Genomic DNA, 20,628 nt, shown 5'->3' on the forward strand with positions numbered 1-20,628 from the left:
TACATACAGTGCCTTGCGAAAGTATTCGGCCCCCTTGAACTTTGCGACCTTTTGCCACATTTCAGGCTTCAAACATAAAGATATAAAACTGTATTTTTTTGTGAAGAATCAACAACAAGTGGGACACAATCATGAAGTGGAACGACATTTATTGGATATTTCTAACTTTTTTAACAAATCAAAAACTGAAAAATTGGGCGTTAGGGGAGGGTTAGGGGAGGGTTGGGGTTGGGAGAGGGTAGGGTTAAGGTTAGGGAGGGTTGGGGGAGGGTAGGGTTAGGGTTAGAGGAGGGTTAGGGGAAGGCCAGGGGAGGATTGGGGATGGGGAGGGTTAGGGGAGGTTTGGGGTTGGGGAGGGTTAGGGAGGCTTGGGGTTGGGGGAGGGTAGGGTTAGGGAGGGTTGGGGGAGGGTAGGGTCAGGGTTAGGAGAGGGTTAGGGAGGGTAGGGTTAGGGGAGGGTTGGGGGAGGGTAGGGTTAGGGTTAGGAGAGGGTTAGGGGAGGGTTAGGGTTAAGGGAGGTTTGGGGTTAGGGAGGGTTAGGGGAGGTTTGGGGATAGGGGAGGGTTGGGGGAGGATTAGGGAGGTTTGTGGTTAGGGCAGGGTTGGGGAGGGTTGGGGTTAGGGTTAGGGGAGGGTTGGGGTTAGGGAGGGGAGGGTAGGGTTAGGGAGGGTTAGGGTTAGGGGAGGGTTTGGTATGGGGGAGGGTAGGGTAGGGTTAGGGGAGGGTTAGGGGAGGTTTGGAGTAAGGGGAGGGTTAGGGGAGGGTTGGGGGAGGGTTAGGGGAGGGTTGGGAAAGGGTTGGTGGAGGGTTGGGGTAGAGACACTCACTTGGGTGACTTGAGGTCTCTGTGTATGATCTTGTGGAGGTGCAGGTAGTTCATCCCAGAGGCGATCCCTGAGGCCCAGTCCACCAGCAGTCTGGGGGTCACCTTCCGTCCGGCCCTCAGAACCTCATAGAGTTGGCCCTGGGAACAATACTCCATTAAGATACAGTAGCACGGAGCCTGGGTGCACACACCCCTGGAGAGGAGAGAGACAAGAGAGGGAGGAGAGGGAGGAGAAGAGGAGAGAGGATGAGTTACAAAGTCAAAAAGATGTGACACAGTACACCATAACGGAACTTTAGCACGGAGTTGGGGTGCACTACAGAAGGACGACACTGAGAGAGAGACATTCAGGGCGGATTTCCTAGACACAGATTAAGCCTAGTACTAGACTGAAAAGCATGTTTAAATGATATTCTCCATGGTTATAGGGTACAACTTGAAATCAGACAACAGCAAAAAATCCTGTAGCAACTCCTCAAACAATAGTTCCGCCTGATGTGCTCAGGGATTTTTCACATATAGTCCTCTTTTTTAAAATAACTGATCTCAGTCCTTTTTAAAGTGAACTCTGGGTAAAAAAAAAAGCCAAAGAACTCAGTTCTCTTTTGTATTCACATTGCTCTGTTTAGAAAGGAACCAATATCTTTTTCCAACATGTACTCTGGGTTTTTAAAAAGTGTAGGACAAGCCATTCAATCATAATGCATTATCGGACAGCTAGATTACATTTTGGAAACTAATATATTGGATTTAGTTCAAATATGAGACGTAATAATTGTAATCAGAAGATACTATTATTAACATGTACATTTGATTGGTAACATAATAAATAACAATAAAATAACTGCAGAATAATTTTGGAATTGAACTTGAAGAGCTAGAATAGGCTACTGGCCCTTTAAGAGCTAGAATAGGCTCCTGCCCCTTTAAGAGCTAGAATAGGCTCCTGCCCCTTTAAGAGCTAGAATAGGCTCCTGCCCCTTTAAGAGCTAGAATAGGCTCCTGCCCCTTTAAGAGCTAGAATAGGCTACTGCCCCTTTAAGAGCTAGAATAGGCTACTGCCCCTTTAAGAGCTAGAATAGGCTTCTGCCCCTTTAAGAGCTAGAATAGGCTTCTGCCCCTTTAAGAGCTAGAATAGGCTTCTGCCCCTTTAAAAGCCAGAATAGGCTACTGGCCCTTTAAGAGCTAGAATAGGCTACTGCCCCTTTAAGAGCTAGAATAGGCTACTGCCCCTTTAAGAGCTAGCATAGGCTACTGCCCCTTTAAGAGCTAGAATAGGCTACTTCCCCTTTAAGAGTCAGTGTTAGGGGTAGTGGACCTACTTGAAGCTGATGATGTTGGGTCAGTGTTAGGGGTAGTGGACCTACTTGAAGCTGATGATGTTGGGTCAGTGTTAGGGGTAGTGGACCTACTTGAAGCTGATGATGTTGGGTCAGTGTTAGGGGTAGTGGACCTACTTGAAGCCAATGATGTTGGGTCAGTGGTAGGGGTAGTGAACCTACTTCAAGCCGATGATGTTGGGTCAGTGGTAGGGGTAGTCAGTAGTCTAGTGTGAGGGGTTATATCAGTAGTCTAGTGTGAGGGGTTATATCAGTAGTCTAGTGTGAGGGGTTATATCAGTAGTCTAGTGTGAGGGGTTATATCAGTAGTCTAGTGTGAGGGGTTATAACAGTAGTCTAGGGGTTATATCAGTAGTCTAGTGTGAGGGGTTGTGTCAGTAGTCTAGTGTGAGGGGTTATGTCAGTAGTCTAGTGTGAGGGGTTATGTCAGTAGTCTAGTGTGAGGGGTTATATCAGTAGTCTAGTGTGAGGGGTTATAACAGTAGTCTAGTGTGAGGGGTTATGTCAGTAGTCTAGTGTGAGGGGTTATGTCAGTAGTCTAGTGTGAGGGGTTATGTCAGTAGTCTAGTGTGAGGGGTTATATCAGTAGTCTAGTGTGAGGGGTTATAACAGTAGTCTAGTGTGAGGGGTTATGTCAGTAGTCTAGTGTGAGGGGTTATGTCAGTAGTCTAGGGGTTATAACAGTAGTCTAGGGGTTATAACAGTAGTCTAGTGGTTATAACAGTAGTCTAGTGTGAGGGGTTATAACAGTAGTCTAGTGTGAGGGGTTATAACAGTAGTCTAGTGGTTATAACAGTAGTCTAGTGGTTATAACAGTAGTCTAGTGGTTATAACAGTAGTCTAGTGTGAGGGGTTATAACAGTAGTCTAGTGTGAGGGGTTATAACAGTAGTCTAGTGGTTATAACAGTAGTCTAGTGGTTATAACAGTAGTCTAGTGTGAGGGGTTATAACAGTAGTCTAGTGTGAGGGGTTATAACAGTAGTCTAGTGGTTATAACAGTAGTCTAGTGGTTATAACAGTAGTCTAGTGGTCATAACAGTAGTCTAGTGGTTATAACAGTAGTCTAGTGTGAGGGGTTATAACAGTAGTCTAGTGTGAGGGGTTATGTCAGTAGTCTAGTGGGAGGGGTTATAACAGTAGTCTAGTGTGAGGGGTTATAACAGTAGTCTAGGGGTTATAACAGTAGTCTAGTGTGAGGGGTTATAACAGTAGTCTAGGGGTTATAACAGTAGTCTAGGGTTATAACAGTAGTCTAGTGTGAGGGGTTATAACAGTAGTCTAGTGTGAGGGTTATAACAGTAGTCTAGGGGTTATAACAGTAGTCTAGTGTGAGGGGTTATATCAGTAGTCTAGTGTGAGGGGTTATGTCAGTAGTCTAGTGTGAGGGGTTATAACAGTAGTCTAGTGTGAGGGGTTATATCAGTAGTCTAGTGGGAGGGGTTACAACAGTAGTCTAGTGTGAGGGGTTATAACAGTAGTCTAGTGGGAGGGGTTATATCAGTAGTCTAGTGTGAGGGGTTATAACAGTAGTCTAGTGTGAGGGGTTATGTCAGTAGTCTAGTGGGAGGGGTTATAACAGTAGTCTAGTGTGAGGGGTTATAACAGTAGTCTAGTGGGAGGGGTTATAACAGTAGTCTGGTGTGAGGGGTTATTACAGCAGTCTAGTGTGAGAGGTTATAACAGCAGTCTAGTGTGAGGGGTTATAACAGTAGTCTAGTGGGAGGGGTTATAACAGTAGTCTAGTGTGAGGGGTTATATCAGTAGTCTAGTGTGAGGGGTTATATCAGTAGTCTAGTGTGAGGGGTTATGTCAGTAGTCTAGTGTGAGGGGTTATAACAGTAGTCTAGTGTGAGGGGTTATAACAGTAGTCTAGTGTGAGGGGTTATAACAGTAGTCTAGTGTGAGGGGTTATAACAGTAGTCGAGGGGTTATATCAGTAGTCTAGTGTGAGGGGTTGTGTCAGTAGTCTAGTGTGAGGGGTTATGTCAGTAGTCTAGTGTGAGGGGTTATGTCAGTAGTCTAGTGGGAGGGGTTATAACAGTAGTCTAGTGTGAGGGGTTATAACAGTAGTCTAGTGTGAGGGGTTATAACAGTAGTCTAGTGTGAGGGGTTATAACAGTAGTCTAGGGGTTATGTCAGTAGTCTAGTGTGAGGGGTTATAACAGTAGTCTAGTGTGAGGGGTTATAACAGTAGTCTAGGGGTTATGTCAGTAGTCTAGTGTGAGGGGTTATGTCAGTAGTCTAGTGTGAGGGGTTATGTCAGTAGTCTAGTGTGAGGGGTTATAACAGTAGTCTAGTGTGAGGGGTTATAACAGTAGTCTAGTGTGAGGGGTTATAACAGTAGTCTAGTGTGAGGGGTTATAACAGTAGTCTAGTGTGAGGGGTCATAACAGTAGTCTAGGGGTTATAACAGTAGTCTAGTGGTTATAACAGTAGTCTAGTGGTCATAACAGTAGTCTAGTGGTTATAACAGTAGTCTAGTGTGAGGGGTTATAACAGTAGTCTAGTGTGAGGGGTTATGTCAGTAGTCTAGTGGGAGGGGTTATAACAGTAGTCTAGTGTGAGGGGTTATAACAGTAGTCTAGGGGTTATAACAGTAGTCTAGTGTGAGGGGTTATAACAGTAGTCTAGGGGTTATAACAGTAGTCTAGGGGTTATAACAGTAGTCTAGTGTGAGGGGTTATAACAGTAGTCTAGTGTGAGGGGTTATAACAGTAGTCTAGGGGTTATAACAGTAGTCTAGTGTGAGGGTTATATCAGTAGTCTAGTGTGAGGGGTTATGTCAGTAGTCTAGTGTGAGGGGTTATAACAGTAGTCTAGTGTGAGGGGTTATATCAGTAGTCTAGTGGGAGGGGTTACAACAGTAGTCTAGTGTGAGGGGTTATAACAGTAGTCTAGTGGGAGGGGTTATATCAGTAGTCTAGTGTGAGGGGTTATAACAGTAGTCTAGTGTGAGGGGTTATGTCAGTAGTCTAGTGGGAGGGGTTATAACAGTAGTCTAGTGTGAGGGGTTATAACAGTAGTCTAGTGGGAGGGTTATAACAGTAGTCTGGTGTGAGGGGTTATTACAGCAGTCTAGTGTGAGAGGTTATAACAGCAGTCTAGTGTGAGGGGTTATAACAGTAGTCTAGTGGGAGGGGTTATAACAGTAGTCTAGTGTGAGGGGTTATATCAGTAGTCTAGTGTGAGGGGTTATATCAGTAGTCTAGTGTGAGGGGTTATGTCAGTAGTCTAGTGTGAGGGGTTATAACAGTAGTCTAGTGTGAGGGGTTATAACAGTAGTCTAGTGTGAGGGGTTATAACAGTAGTCTAGTGTGAGGGGTTATAACAGTAGTCGAGGGGTTATATCAGTAGTCTAGTGTGAGGGGTTGTGTCAGTAGTCTAGTGTGAGGGGTTATGTCAGTAGTCTAGTGTGAGGGGTTATGTCAGTAGTCTAGTGGGAGGGGTTATAACAGTAGTCTAGTGTGAGGGGTTATAACAGTAGTCTAGTGTGAGGGGTTATAACAGTAGTCTAGTGTGAGGGGTTATAACAGTAGTCTAGGGGTTATGTCAGTAGTCTAGTGTGAGGGGTTATAACAGTAGTCTAGTGTGAGGGGTTATAACAGTAGTCTAGGGTTATGTCAGTAGTCTAGTGTGAGGGGTTATGTCAGTAGTCTAGTGTGAGGGGTTATGTCAGTAGTCTAGTGTGAGGGGTTATAACAGTAGTCTAGTGTGAGGGGTTATAACAGTAGTCTAGTGTGAGGGGTTATAACAGTAGTCTAGTGTGAGGGGTTATAACAGTAGTCTAGTGTGAGGGGTCATAACAGTAGTCTAGGGTTATATCAGTAGTCTAGGGGTTATGTCAGTAGTCTAGTGTGAGGGGTTATATCAGTAGTCTAGTGTGAGGGGTTATAACAGTAGTCTAGTGTGAGGGGTTATAACAGTAGTCTAGTGTGAGGGGTCATAACAGTAGTCTAGGGGTTATAACAGTAGTCTATGGGTTATAACAGTAGTCTAGGGGTTATAACAGTAGTCTAGTGTGAGGGGTTATATCAGTAGTCTAGTGTGAGGGGTTATAACAGTAGTCTAGTGTGAGGGGTTATAACAGTAGTCTAGTGTGAGGGGTTATAACAGTAGTCTAGTGGTTATAACAGTAGTCTAGTGGTTATAACAGTAGTCTAGTGTGAGGGGTTATAACAGTAGTCTAGTGTGAGGGGTTATAACAGTAGTCTAGTGGTTATAACAGTAGTCTAGTGGTTATAACAGTAGTCTAGTGGTCATAACAGTAGTCTAGTGGTTATAACAGTAGTCTAGTGTGAGGGGTTATAACAGTAGTCTAGTGTGAGGGGTTATGTCAGTAGTCTAGTGGGAGGGGTTATAACAGTAGTCTAGTGTGAGGGGTTATAACAGTAGTCTAGTGTGAGGGGTTATAACAGTAGTCTAGTGGTTATAACAGTAGTCTAGTGGTTATAACAGTAGTCTAGTGTGAGGGGTTATAACAGTAGTCTAGTGTGAGGGGTTATAACAGTAGTCTAGGGGTTATAACAGTAGTCTAGGGGTTATAACAGTAGTCTAGTGGTTATAACAGTAGTCTAGTGTGAGGGGTTATAACAGTAGTCTAGTGTGAGGGGTTATAACAGTAGTCTAGTGGTTATAACAGTAGTCTAGTGGTTATAACAGTAGTCTAGTGGTTATAACAGTAGTCTAGTGTGAGGGGTTATAACAGTAGTCTAGTGTGAGGGGTTATAACAGTAGTCTAGTGGTTATAACAGTAGTCTAGTGGTTATAACAGTAGTCTAGTGTGAGGGGTTATAACAGTAGTCTAGTGTGAGGGGTTATAACAGTAGTCTAGTGGTTATAACAGTAGTCTAGTGGTTATAACAGTAGTCTAGTGGTCATAACAGTAGTCTAGTGGTTATAACAGTAGTCTAGTGTGAGGGGTTATAACAGTAGTCTAGTGTGAGGGGTTATGTCAGTAGTCTAGTGGGAGGGGTTATAACAGTAGTCTAGTGTGAGGGGTTATAACAGTAGTCTAGGGGTTATAATAGTAGTCTAGTGTGAGGGGTTATAACAGTAGTCTAGGGGTTATAACAGTAGTCTAGGGGTTATAACAGTAGTCTAGTGTGAGGGGTTATAACAGTAGTCTAGTGTGAGGGGTTATAACAGTAGTCTAGGGGTTATAACAGTAGTCTAGTGTGAGGGGTTATATCAGTAGTCTAGTGTGAGGGGTTATGTCAGTAGTCTAGTGTGAGGGGTTATAACAGTAGTCTAGTGTGAGGGGTTATATCAGTAGTCTAGTGGGAGGGGTTACAACAGTAGTCTAGTGTGAGGGGTTATAACAGTAGTCTAGTGGGAGGGGTTATATCAGTAGTCTAGTGTGAGGGGTTATAACAGTAGTCTAGTGTGAGGGGTTATGTCAGTAGTCTAGTGGGAGGGGTTATAACAGTAGTCTAGTGTGAGGGGTTATAACAGTAGTCTAGTGGGAGGGGTTATAACAGTAGTCTGGTGTGAGGGGTTATAACAGTAGTCTAGTGTGAGAGGTTATAACAGCAGTCTAGTGTGAGGGGTTATAACAGTAGTCTAGTGGGAGGGGTTATAACAGTAGTCTAGTGTGAGGGGTTATATCAGTAGTCTAGTGTGAGGGGTTATATCAGTAGTCTAGTGTGAGGGGTTATGTCAGTAGTCTAGTGTGAGGGGTTATAACAGTAGTCTAGTGTGAGGGGTTATAACAGTAGTCTAGTGTGAGGGGTTATAACAGTAGTCTAGTGTGAGGGGTTATAACAGTAGTCGAGGGGTTATATCAGTAGTCTAGTGTGAGGGGTTGTGTCAGTAGTCTAGTGTGAGGGGTTATGTCAGTAGTCTAGTGTGAGGGGTTATGTCAGTAGTCTAGTGGGAGGGGTTATAACAGTAGTCTAGTGTGAGGGGTTATAACAGTAGTCTAGTGTGAGGGGTTATAACAGTAGTCTAGTGTGAGGGGTTATAACAGTAGTCTAGGGGTTATGTCAGTAGTCTAGTGTGAGGGGTTATAACAGTAGTCTAGTGTGAGGGGTTATAACAGTAGTCTAGGGGTTATGTCAGTAGTCTAGTGTGAGGGGTTATGTCAGTAGTCTAGTGTGAGGGGTTATGTCAGTAGTCTAGTGTGAGGGGTTATAACAGTAGTCTAGTGTGAGGGGTTATAACAGTAGTCTAGTGTGAGGGGTTATAACAGTAGTCTAGTGTGAGGGGTTATAACAGTAGTCTAGTGTGAGGGGTCATAACAGTAGTCTAGGGGTTATATCAGTAGTCTAGGGGTTATGTCAGTAGTCTAGTGTGAGGGGTTATATCAGTAGTCTAGTGTGAGGGGTTATAACAGTAGTCTAGTGTGAGGGGTTATAACAGTAGTCTAGTGTGAGGGGTCATAACAGTAGTCTAGGGGTTATAACAGTAGTCTATGGGTTATAACAGTAGTCTAGGGGTTATAACAGTAGTCTAGTGTGAGGGGTTATATCAGTAGTCTAGTGTGAGGGGTTATAACAGTAGTCTAGTGTGAGGGGTTATAACAGTAGTCTAGTGGTTATAACAGTAGTCTAGTGGTTATAACAGTAGTCTAGTGTGAGGGGTTATAACAGTAGTCTAGTGTGAGGGGTTATAACAGTAGTCTAGTGGTTATAACAGTAGTCTAGTGTGAGGGGTCATAACAGTAGTCTAGGGGTTATAACAGTAGTCTATGGGTTATAACAGTAGTCTAGGGGTTATAACAGTAGTCTAGTGTGAGGGGTTATATCAGTAGTCTAGTGTGAGGGGTTATAACAGTAGTCTAGTGTGAGGGGTTATAACAGTAGTCTAGTGTGAGGGGTTATAACAGTAGTCTAGTGGTTATAACAGTAGTCTAGTGGTTATAACAGTAGTCTAGTGTGAGGGGTTATAACAGTAGTCTAGTGTGAGGGGTTATAACAGTAGTCTAGTGGTTATAACAGTAGTCTAGTGGTTATAACAGTAGTCTAGTGGTCATAACAGTAGTCTAGTGGTTATAACAGTAGTCTAGTGTGAGGGGTTATAACAGTAGTCTAGTGTGAGGGGTTATGTCAGTAGTCTAGTGGGAGGGTTATAACAGTAGTCTAGTGTGAGGGGTTATAACAGTAGTCTAGTGTGAGGGGTTATAACAGTAGTCTAGTGGTTATAACAGTAGTCTAGTGGTTATAACAGTAGTCTAGTGTGAGGGGTTATAACAGTAGTCTAGTGTGAGGGGTTATAACAGTAGTCTAGGGGTTATAACAGTAGTCTAGGGGTTATAACAGTAGTCTAGTGGTTATAACAGTAGTCTAGTGTGAGGGGTTATAACAGTAGTCTAGTGTGAGGGGTTATAACAGTAGTCTAGTGGTTATAACAGTAGTCTAGTGGTTATAACAGTAGTCTAGTGGTTATAACAGTAGTCTAGTGTGAGGGGTTATAACAGTAGTCTAGTGTGAGGGGTTATAACAGTAGTCTAGTGGTTATAACAGTAGTCTAGTGGTTATAACAGTAGTCTAGTGTGAGGGGTTATAACAGTAGTCTAGTGTGAGGGGTTATAACAGTAGTCTAGTGGTTATAACAGTAGTCTAGTGGTTATAACAGTAGTCTAGTGGTCATAACAGTAGTCTAGTGGTTATAACAGTAGTCTAGTGTGAGGGGTTATAACAGTAGTCTAGTGTGAGGGGTTATGTCAGTAGTCTAGTGGGAGGGGTTATAACAGTAGTCTAGTGTGAGGGGTTATAACAGTAGTCTAGGGGTTATAATAGTAGTCTAGTGTGAGGGGTTATAACAGTAGTCTAGGGGTTATAACAGTAGTCTAGGGGTTATAACAGTAGTCTAGTGTGAGGGGTTATAACAGTAGTCTAGTGTGAGGGGTTATAACAGTAGTCTAGGGGTTATAACAGTAGTCTAGTGTGAGGGGTTATAACAGTAGTCTAGTGTGAGGGGTTATATCAGTAGTCTAGTGTGAGGGTTATAACAGTAGTCTAGTGGGAGGGGTTATATCAGTAGTCTAGTGGGAGGGGTTATAACAGTAGTCTAGTGTGAGGGGTTATAACAGTAGTCTAGTGGGAGGGGTTATATCAGTAGTCTAGTGTGAGGGGTTATAACAGTAGTCTAGTGTGAGGGGTTATGTCAGTAGTCTAGTGGGAGGGGTTATAACAGTAGTCTAGTGTGAGGGGTTATAACAGTAGTCTAGTGGGAGGGGTTATAACAGTAGTCTGTGTGAGGGGTTATAACAGTAGTCTAGTGAGAGGTTATAACAGCAGTCTAGTGTGAGGGGTTATAACAGTAGTCTAGTGGGAGGGGTTATAACAGTAGTCTAGTGTGAGGGGTTATATCAGTAGTCTAGTGTGAGGGGTTATATCAGTAGTCTAGTGTGAGGGGTTATGTCAGTAGTCTAGTGTGAGGGGTTATAACAGTAGTCTAGTGTGAGGGGTTATAACAGTAGTCTAGTGTGAGGGGTTATAACAGTAGTCTAGTGAGGGGTTATAACAGTAGTCTAGGGGTTATATCAGTAGTCTAGTGTGAGGGGTTATGTCAGTAGTCTAGTGTGAGGGGTTATGTCAGTAGTCTAGTGTGAGGGGTTATGTCAGTAGTCTAGTGGGAGGGGTTATAACAGTAGTCTAGTGTGAGGGGTTATAACAGTAGTCTAGTGTGAGGGGTTATAACAGTAGTCTAGTGTGAGGGGTTATAACAGTAGTCTAGGGGTTATGTCAGTAGTCTAGTGTGAGGGGTTATAACAGTAGTCTAGTGTGAGGGGTTATAACAGTAGTCTAGGGGTTATGTCAGTAGTCTAGTGTGAGGGGTTATGTCAGTAGTCTAGTGTGAGGGGTTATGTCAGTAGTCTAGTGTGAGGGGTTATAACAGTAGTCTAGTGTGAGGGGTTATAACAGTAGTCTAGTGTGAGGGGTTATAACAGTAGTCTAGTGTGAGGGGTTATAACAGTAGTCTAGTGTGAGGGGTCATAACAGTAGTCTAGGGGTTATATCAGTAGTCTAGGGGTTATGTCAGTAGTCTAGTGTGAGGGGTTATATCAGTAGTCTAGTGTGAGGGTTATAACAGTAGTCTAGTGTGAGGGGTTATAACAGTAGTCTAGTGTGAGGGGTCATAACAGTAGTCTAGGGGTTATAACAGTAGTCTATGGGTTATAACAGTAGTCTAGGGGTTATAACAGTAGTCTAGTGTGAGGGGTTATATCAGTAGTCTAGTGTGAGGGGTTATAACAGTAGTCTAGTGTGAGGGGTTATAACAGTAGTCTAGTGGTTATAACAGTAGTCTAGTGGTTATAACAGTAGTCTAGTGTGAGGGGTTATAACAGTAGTCTAGTGTGAGGGGTTATAACAGTAGTCTAGTGGTTATAACAGTAGTCTAGTGGTTATAACAGTAGTCTAGTGGTCATAACAGTAGTCTAGTGGTTATAACAGTAGTCTAGTGTGAGGGGTTATAACAGTAGTCTAGTGTGAGGGGTTATGTCAGTAGTCTAGTGGGAGGGGTTATAACAGTAGTCTAGTGTGAGGGGTTATAACAGTAGTTTAGGGGTTATAACAGTAGTCTAGTGTGAGGGGTTATAACAGTAGTCTAGGGGTTATAACAGTAGTCTAGGGGTTATAACAGTAGTCTAGTGTGAGGGGTTATAACAGTAGTCTAGTGTGAGGGGTTATAATAGTAGTCTAGGGGTTATAACAGTAGTCTAGTGTGAGGGGTTATATCAGTAGTCTAGTGTGAGGGGTTATGTCAGTAGTCTAGTGTGAGGGGTTATAACAGTAGTCTAGTGTGAGGGGTTATATCAGTAGTCTAGTGGGAGGGGTTATAACAGTAGTCTAGTGTGAGGGGTTATAACAGTAGTCTAGTGGGAGGGGTTATATCAGTAGTCTAGTGTGAGGGGTTATAACAGTAGTCTAGTGTGAGGGGTTATGTCAGTAGTCTAGTGGGAGGGGTTATAACAGTAGTCTAGTGTGAGGGGTTATAACAGTAGTCTAGTGTGAGGGGTTATGTCAGTAGTCTAGTGGGAGGGGTTATAACAGTAGTCTAGTGTGAGGGGTTATAACAGTAGTCTAGTGGGAGGGGTTATAACAGTAGTCTGGTGTGAGGGGTTATAACAGCAGTCTAGTGTGAGAGGTTATAACAGCAGTCTAGTGTGAGGGGTTATAACAGTAGTCTAGTGGGAGGGGTTATAACAGTAGTCTAGTGTGAGGGGTTATAACAGTAGTCTAGTGGGAGGGTTATAACAGTAGTCTAGTGTGAGGGGTTATATCAGTAGTCTAGTGTGAGGGGTTATATCAGTAGTCTAGTGTGAGGGGTTATGTCAGTAGTCTAGTGGGAGGGGTTATAACAGTAGTCTAGTGTGAGGGGTTATAACAGTAGTCTAGTGTGAGGGGTTATAACAGTAGTCTAGTGTGAGGGGTTATAACAGTAGTCTAGGGGTTATGTCAGTAGTCTAGTGTGAGGGGTTATAACAGTAGTCTAGTGTGAGGGGTTATAACAGTAGTCTAGGGGTTATGTCAGTAGTCTAGTGTGAGGGGTTATGTCAGTAGTCTAGTGTGAGGGGTTATGTCAGTAGTCTAGTGTGAGGGGTCATAACAGTAGTCTAGGGGTTATATCAGTAGTCTAGGGGTTATGTCAGTAGTCTAGTGTGAGGGGTTATATCAGTAGTCTAGTGTGAGGGGTTATAACAGTAGTCTAGTGTGAGGGGTTATAACAGTAGTCTAGTGTGAGGGGTCATAACAGTAGTCTAGGGGTTATAACAGTAGTCTAGGGGTTATAACAGTAGTCTAGTGTGAGGGGTTATATCAGTAGTCTAGTGTGAGGGGTTATAACAGTAGTCTAGTGTGAGGGGTTATAACAGTAGTCTAGTGTGAGGGGTTATAACAGTAGTCTAGTGTGAGGGGTTATAACAGTAGTCTAGGGGTTATGTCAGTAGTCTAGTGGGAGGGGTTATAACAGTAGTCTAGTGTGAGGGGTTATATCAGTAGTCTAGTGTGAGGGGTTATATCAGTAGTCTGGTGTGAGGGGTTATAACAGTAGTCTAGTGTGAGGGGTTATAACAGTAGTCTAGTGTGAGGGGTTATAACAGTAGTCTAGTGTGAGGGGTTATAACAGTAGTCTAGTGTGAGGGGTCATAACAGTAGTCTAGGGGTTATATCAGTAGTCTAGGGGTTATGTCAGTAGTCTAGTGTGAGGGGTTATATCAGTAGTCTAGTGTGAGGGGTTATAACAGTAGTCTAGTGTGAGGGGTTATAACAGTAGTCTAGTGTGAGGGGTCATAACAGTAGTCTAGGGGTTATAACAGTAGTCTATGGGTTATAACAGTAGTCTAGGGGTTATAACAGTAGTCTAGTGTGAGGGGTTATATCAGTAGTCTAGTGTGAGGGGTTATAACAGTAGTCTAGTGTGAGGGGTTATAACAGTAGTCTAGTGTGAGGGGTTATAACAGTAGTCTAGTGGTTATAACAGTAGTCTAGTGGTTATAACAGTAGTCTAGTGTGAGGGGTTATAACAGTAGTCTAGTGTGAGGGGTTATAACAGTAGTCTAGTGGTTATAACAGTAGTCTAGTGGTTATAACAGTAGTCTAGTGGTCATAACAGTAGTCTAGTGGTTATAACAGTAGTCTAGTGTGAGGGGTTATAACAGTAGTCTAGTGTGAGGGTTATGTCAGTAGTCTAGTGGGAGGGGTTATAACAGTAGTCTAGTGTGAGGGGTTATAACAGTAGTTTAGGGGTTATAACAGTAGTCTAGTGTGAGGGGTTATAACAGTAGTCTAGGGGTTATAACAGTAGTCTAGGGGTTATAACAGTAGTCTAGTGTGAGGGGTTATAACAGTAGTCTAGTGTGAGGGGTTATAATAGTAGTCTAGGGGTTATAACAGTAGTCTAGTGTGAGGGGTTATATCAGTAGTCTAGTGTGAGGGGTTATGTCAGTAGTCTAGTGTGAGGGGTTATAACAGTAGTCTAGTGTGAGGGGTTATATCAGTAGTCTAGTGGGAGGGGTTATAACAGTAGTCTAGTGTGAGGGGTTATAACAGTAGTCTAGTGGAGGGGTTATATCAGTAGTCTAGTGTGAGGGGTTATAACAGTAGTCTAGTGTGAGGGGTTATGTCAGTAGTCTAGTGGGAGGGGTTATAACAGTAGTCTAGTGTGAGGGGTTATAACAGTAGTCTAGTGTGAGGGGTTATGTCAGTAGTCTAGTGGGAGGGGTTATAACAGTAGTCTAGTGTGAGGGGTTATAACAGTAGTCTAGTGGGAGGGGTTATAACAGTAGTCTGGTGTGAGGGGTTATAACAGCAGTCTAGTGTGAGAGGTTATAACAGCAGTCTAGTGTGAGGGGTTATAACAGTAGTCTAGGGGTTATGTCAGTAGTCTAGTGGGAGGGGTTATAACAGTAGTCTAGTGTGAGGGGTTATATCAGTAGTCTAGTGTGAGGGGTTATATCAGTAGTCTGGTGTGAGGGGTTATAACAGTAGTCTAGTGTGAGGGGTTATAACAGTAGTCTAGTGTGAGGGGTTATAACAGTAGTCTAGTGTGAGGGGTTATAACAGTAGTCTAGTGTGAGGGGTCATAACAGTAGTCTAGGGGTTATATCAGTAGTCTAGGGGTTATGTCAGTAGTCTAGTGTGAGGGGTTATATCAGTAGTCTAGTGTGAGGGGTTATAACAGTAGTCTAGTGTGAGGGGTTATAACAGTAGTCTAGTGTGAGGGGTCATAACAGTAGTCTAGGGGTTATAACAGTAGTCTATGGGTTATAACAGTAGTCTAGTGAGGGTTATAACAGTAGTCTAGTGTGAGGGGTTATATCAGTAGTCTAGTGTGAGGGGTTATAACAGTAGTCTAGTGTGAGGGGTTATAACAGTAGTCTAGTGTGAGGGGTTATAACAGTAGTCTAGTGGTTATAACAGTAGTCTAGTGGTTATAACAGTAGTCTAGTGTGAGGGGTTATAACAGTAGTCTAGTGTGAGGGGTTATAACAGTAGTCTAGTGGTTATAACAGTAGTCTAGTGGTTATAACAGTAGTCTAGTGGTCATAACAGTAGTCTAGTGGTTATAACAGTAGTCTAGTGTGAGGGGTTATAACAGTAGTCTAGTGTGAGGGGTTATGTCAGTAGTCTAGTGGAGGGGTTATAACAGTAGTCTAGTGTGAGGGGTTATAACAGTAGTTTAGGGGTTATAACAGTAGTCTAGTGTGAGGGGTTATAACAGTAGTCTAGGGGTTATAACAGTAGTCTAGGGGTTATAACAGTAGTCTAGTGTGAGGGGTTATAACAGTAGTCTAGTGTGAGGGGTTATAATAGTAGTCTAGGGGTTATAACAGTAGTCTAGTGTGAGGGGTTATATCAGTAGTCTAGTGTGAGGGGTTATGTCAGTAGTCTAGTGTGAGGGGTTATAACAGTAGTCTAGTGTGAGGGGTTATATCAGTAGTCTAGTGGGAGGGGTTATAACAGTAGTCTAGTGTGAGGGTTATAACAGTAGTCTAGTGGGAGGGGTTATATCAGTAGTCTAGTGTGAGGGGTTATAACAGTAGTCTAGTGTGAGGGGTTATGTCAGTAGTCTAGTGGGAGGGGTTATAACAGTAGTCTAGTGTGAGGGGTTATAACAGTAGTCTAGTGTGAGGGGTTATGTCAGTAGTCTAGTGGGAGGGGTTATAACAGTAGTCTAGTGTGAGGGGTTATAACAGTAGTCTAGTGGGAGGGGTTATAACAGTAGTCTGGTGTGAGGGGTTATAACAGCAGTCTAGTGTGAGAGGTTATAACAGCAGTCTAGTGTGAGGGGTTATAACAGTAGTCTAGTGGGAGGGGTTATAACAGTAGTCTAGTGTGAGGGGTTATAACAGTAGTCTAGTGGGAGGGGTTATAACAGTAGTCTAGTGTGAGGGGTTATATCAGTAGTCTAGTGTGAGGGGTTATATCAGTAGTCTAGTGTGAGGGGTTATGTCAGTAGTCTAGTGTGAGGGGTTATAACAGTAGTCTAGTGTGAGGGGTTATAACAGTAGTCTAGTGTGAGGGTTATAACAGTAGTCTAGTGTGAGGGGTTATAACAGTAGTCGAGGGGTTATATCAGTAGTCTAGTGTGAGGGGTTGTGTCAGTAGTCTAGTGTGAGGGGTTATGTCAGTAGTCTAGTGTGAGGGGTTATGTCAGTAGTCTAGTGGGAGGGGTTATAACAGTAGTCTAGTGTGAGGGGTTATAACAGTAGTCTAGTGTGAGGGGTTATAACAGTAGTCTAGTGTGAGGGGTTATAACAGTAGTCTAGGGGTTATGTCAGTAGTCTAGTGTGAGGGGTTATAACAGTAGTCTAGTGTGAGGGGTTATAACAGTAGTCTAGGGGTTATGTCAGTAGTCTAGTGTGAGGGGTTATGTCAGTAGTCTAGTGTGAGGGTTATGTCAGTAGTCTAGTGTGAGGGGTCATAACAGTAGTCTAGGGTTATATCAGTAGTCTAGGGGTTATGTCAGTAGTCTAGTGTGAGGGGTTATATCAGTAGTCTAGTGTGAGGGGTTATAACAGTAGTCTAGTGTGAGGGGTTATAACAGTAGTCTAGTGTGAGGGGTCATAACAGTAGTCTAGGGGTTATAACAGTAGTCTAGGGGTTATAACAGTAGTCTAGGGGTTATAACAGTAGTCTAGTGTGAGGGGTTATATCAGTAGTCTAGTGTGAGGGGTTATAACAGTAGTCTAGTGTGAGGGGTTATAACAGTAGTCTAGTGTGAGGGGTTATAACAGTAGTCTAGTGTGAGGGGTTATAACAGTAGTCTAGGGGTTATGTCAGTAGTCTAGTGGGAGGGGTTATAACAGTAGTCTAGTGTGAGGGGTTATATCAGTAGTCTAGTGTGAGGGGTTATATCAGTAGTCTGGTGTGAGGGGTTATGTCAGTAGTCTAGTGTGAGGGGTTATAACAGTAGTCTAGTGTGAGGGGTTATAACAGTAGTCTAGTGTGAGGGGTTATAACAGTAGTCTAGTGTGAGAGGTTATAACAGTAGTCGAGGGGTTATATCAGTAGTCTAGTGTGAGGGGTTGTGTCAGTAGTCTAGTGTGAGGGGTTATGTCAGTAGTCTAGTGTGAGGGGTTATGTCAGTAGTCTAGTGGGAGGGGTTATAACAGTAGTCTAGTGTGAGGGGTTATAACAGTAGTCTAGTGTGAGGGGTTATAACAGTAGTCTAGGGGTTATGTCAGTAGTCTAGTGTGAGGGGTTATAACAGTAGTCTAGTGTGAGGGGTTATAACAGTAGTCTAGGGGTTATGTCAGTAGTCTAGTGTGAGGGGTTATGTCAGTAGTATAGTGTGAGGGGTTATGTCAGTAGTCTAGTGTGAGGGGTTATAACAGTAGTCTAGTGTGAGGGGTTATAACAGTAGTCTAGTGTGAGGGGTTATAACAGTAGTCTAGTGTGAGGGGTTATAACAGTAGTCTAGTGTGAGGGGTCATAACAGTAGTCTAGGGGTTATATCAGTAGTCTAGGGGTTATGTCAGTAGTCTAGTGTGAGGGGTTATATCAGTAGTCTAGTGTGAGGGGTTATAACAGTAGTCTAGTGTGAGGGGTTATAACAGTAGTCTAGTGTGAGGGGTCATAACAGTAGTCTAGGGGCTATAACAGTAGTCTATGGGTTATAACAGTAGTCTAGGGGTTATAACAGTAGTCTAGTGTGAGGGGTTATATCAGTAGTCTAGTGTGAGGGGTTATAACAGTAGTCTAGTGTGAGGGGTTATAACAGTAGTCTAGTGTGAGGGGTTATAACAGTAGTCTAGTGGTTATAACAGTAGTCTAGTGGTTATAACAGTAGTCTAGTGTGAGGGGTTATAACAGTAGTCTAGTGTGAGGGGTTATAACAGTAGTCTAGTGGTTATAACAGTAGTCTAGTGGTTATAACAGTAGTCTAGTGGTCATAACAGTAGTCTAGTGGTTATAACAGTAGTCTAGTGTGAGGGGTTATAACAGTAGTCTAGTGTGAGGGGTTATAACAGTAGTCTAGTGTGAGGGGTTATAACAGTAGTCGAGGGGTTATATCAGTAGTCTAGTGTGAGGGGTTATGTCAGTAGTCTAGTGTGAGGGGTTATGTCAGTAGTCTAGTGGGAGGGGTTATAACAGTAGTCTAGTGTGAGGGGTTATAACAGTAGTCTAGTGTGAGGGGTTATAACAGTAGTCTAGTTTGAGGGGTTATATCAGTAGTCTAGGGGTTATATCAGTAGTCTAGTGGGAGGGGTTATAACAGTAGTCTAGTGTGAGGGGTTATAACAGTAGTCTAGGGGTTATGTCAGTAGTCTAGTGTGAGGGGTTATGTCAGTAGTCTAGTGTGAGGGGTTATGTCAGTAGTCTAGTGTGAGGGGTCATAACAGTAGTCTAGGGGTTATATCAGTAGTCTAGGGGTTATGTCAGTAGTCTAGTGTGAGGGGTTATATCAGTAGTCTAGTGTGAGGGGTTATAACAGTAGTCTAGTGTGAGGGGTTATAACAGTAGTCTAGTGTGAGGGGTCATAACAGTAGTCTAGGGGTTATAACAGTAGTCTAGGGGTTATAACAGTAGTCTAGGGGTTATAACAGTAGTCTAGTGTGAGGGGTTATATCAGTAGTCTAGTGTGAGGGGTTATAACAGTAGTCTAGTGTGAGGGGTTATAACAGTAGTCTAGTGTGAGGGGTTATAACAGTAGTCTAGTGTGAGGGGTTATAACAGTAGTCTAGGGTTATGTCAGTAGTCTAGTGGGAGGGTTATAACAGTAGTCTAGTGTGAGGGGTTATATCAGTAGTCTAGTGTGAGGGGTTATATCAGTAGTCTGGTGTGAGGGGTTATGTCAGTAGTCTAGTGTGAGGGGTTATAACAGTAGTCTAGTGTGAGGGGTTATAACAGTAGTCTAGTGTGAGGGGTTATAACAGTAGTCTAGTGTGAGAGGTTATAACAGTAGTCGAGGGGTTATATCAGTAGTCTAGTGTGAGGGGTTGTGTCAGTAGTCTAGTGTGAGGGGTTATGTCAGTAGTCTAGTGTGAGGGGTTATGTCAGTAGTCTAGTGGGAGGGGTTATAACAGTAGTCTAGTGTGAGGGGTTATAACAGTAGTCTAGTGTGAGGGGTTATAACAGTAGTCTAGTGTGAGGGGTTATAACAGTAGTCTAGGGGTTATGTCAGTAGTCTAGTGTGAGGGGTTATAACAGTAGTCTAGTGTGAGGGGTTATAACAGTAGTCTAGGGGTTATGTCAGTAGTCTAGTGTGAGGGGTTATGTCAGTAGTATAGTGTGAGGGGTTATGTCAGTAGTCTAGTGTGAGGGGTTATAACAGTAGTCTAGTGTGAGGGGTTATAACAGTAGTCTAGTGTGAGGGGTTATAACAGTAGTCTAGTGTGAGGGGTTATAACAGTAGTCTAGTGTGAGGGGTCATAACAGTAGTCTAGGGGTTATATCAGTAGTCTAGGGGTTATGTCAGTAGTCTAGTGTGAGGGGTTATATCAGTAGTCTAGTGTGAGGGGTTATAACAGTAGTCTAGTGTGAGGGGTTATAACAGTAGTCTAGTGTGAGGGGTCATAACAGTAGTCTAGGGGCTATAACAGTAGTCTATGGGTTATAACAGTAGTCTAGGGGTTATAACAGTAGTCTAGTGTGAGGGTTATATCAGTAGTCTAGTGTGAGGGGTTATAACAGTAGTCTAGTGTGAGGGGTTATAACAGTAGTCTAGTGTGAGGGGTTATAACAGTAGTCTAGTGGTTATAACAGTAGTCTAGTGGTTATAACAGTAGTCTAGTGTGAGGGGTTATAACAGTAGTCTAGTGTGAGGGGTTATAACAGTAGTCTAGTGGTTATAACAGTAGTCTAGTGGTTATAACAGTAGTCTAGTGGTCATAACAGTAGTCTAGTGGTTATAACAGTAGTCTAGTGTGAGGGGTTATAACAGTAGTCTAGTGTGAGGGGTTATAACAGTAGTCTAGTGTGAGGGGTTATAACAGTAGTCGAGGGGTTATATCAGTAGTCTAGTGTGAGGGGTTGTGTCAGTAGTCTAGTGTGAGGGGTTATGTCAGTAGTCTAGTGTGAGGGGTTATGTCAGTAGTCTAGTGGGAGGGGTTATAACAGTAGTCTAGTGTGAGGGGTTATAACAGTAGTCTAGTGTGAGGGGTTATAACAGTAGTCTAGTGTGAGGGGTTATAACAGTAGTCTAGGGGTTATGTCAGTAGTCTAGTGTGAGGGTTATAACAGTAGTCTAGTGTGAGGGGTTATAACAGTAGTCTAGGGGTTATGTCAGTAGTCTAGTGTGAGGGGTTATGTCAGTAGTCTAGTGTGAGGGGTTATGTCAGTAGTCTAGTGTGAGGGGTCATAACAGTAGTCTAGGGGTTATATCAGTAGTCTAGGGGTTATGTCAGTAGTCTAGTGTGAGGGGTTATATCAGTAGTCTAGTGTGAGGGGTTATAACAGTAGTCTAGTGTGAGGGGTTATAACAGTAGTCTAGTGTGAGGGGTCATAACAGTAGTCTAGGGGTTATAACAGTAGTCTAGGGGTTATAACAGTAGTCTAGGGGTTATAACAGTAGT

General features: G+C 43.2%; 1 protein-coding gene across 1 annotated transcript in view; it reads right to left on the bottom strand.

Annotated features, from left to right (window-relative positions):
- The window catches only part of si:ch211-45c16.2 (mitogen-activated protein kinase kinase kinase 13), a 161,908-nt gene that overhangs the window by 63,953 nt on the left and 77,327 nt on the right, over positions 1–20,628 (bottom strand). The window contains 1 exon segment of the mRNA XM_065019779.1: positions 829–1,020. Within this exon segment, the coding sequence (XP_064875851.1) occupies positions 829–1,020 (192 nt within the window).

Source organism: Oncorhynchus nerka, linkage group LG1, assembly GCF_034236695.1.
Source record: "Oncorhynchus nerka isolate Pitt River linkage group LG1, Oner_Uvic_2.0, whole genome shotgun sequence".
Classification (NCBI taxonomy): domain Eukaryota; kingdom Metazoa; phylum Chordata; class Actinopteri; order Salmoniformes; family Salmonidae; genus Oncorhynchus; species Oncorhynchus nerka.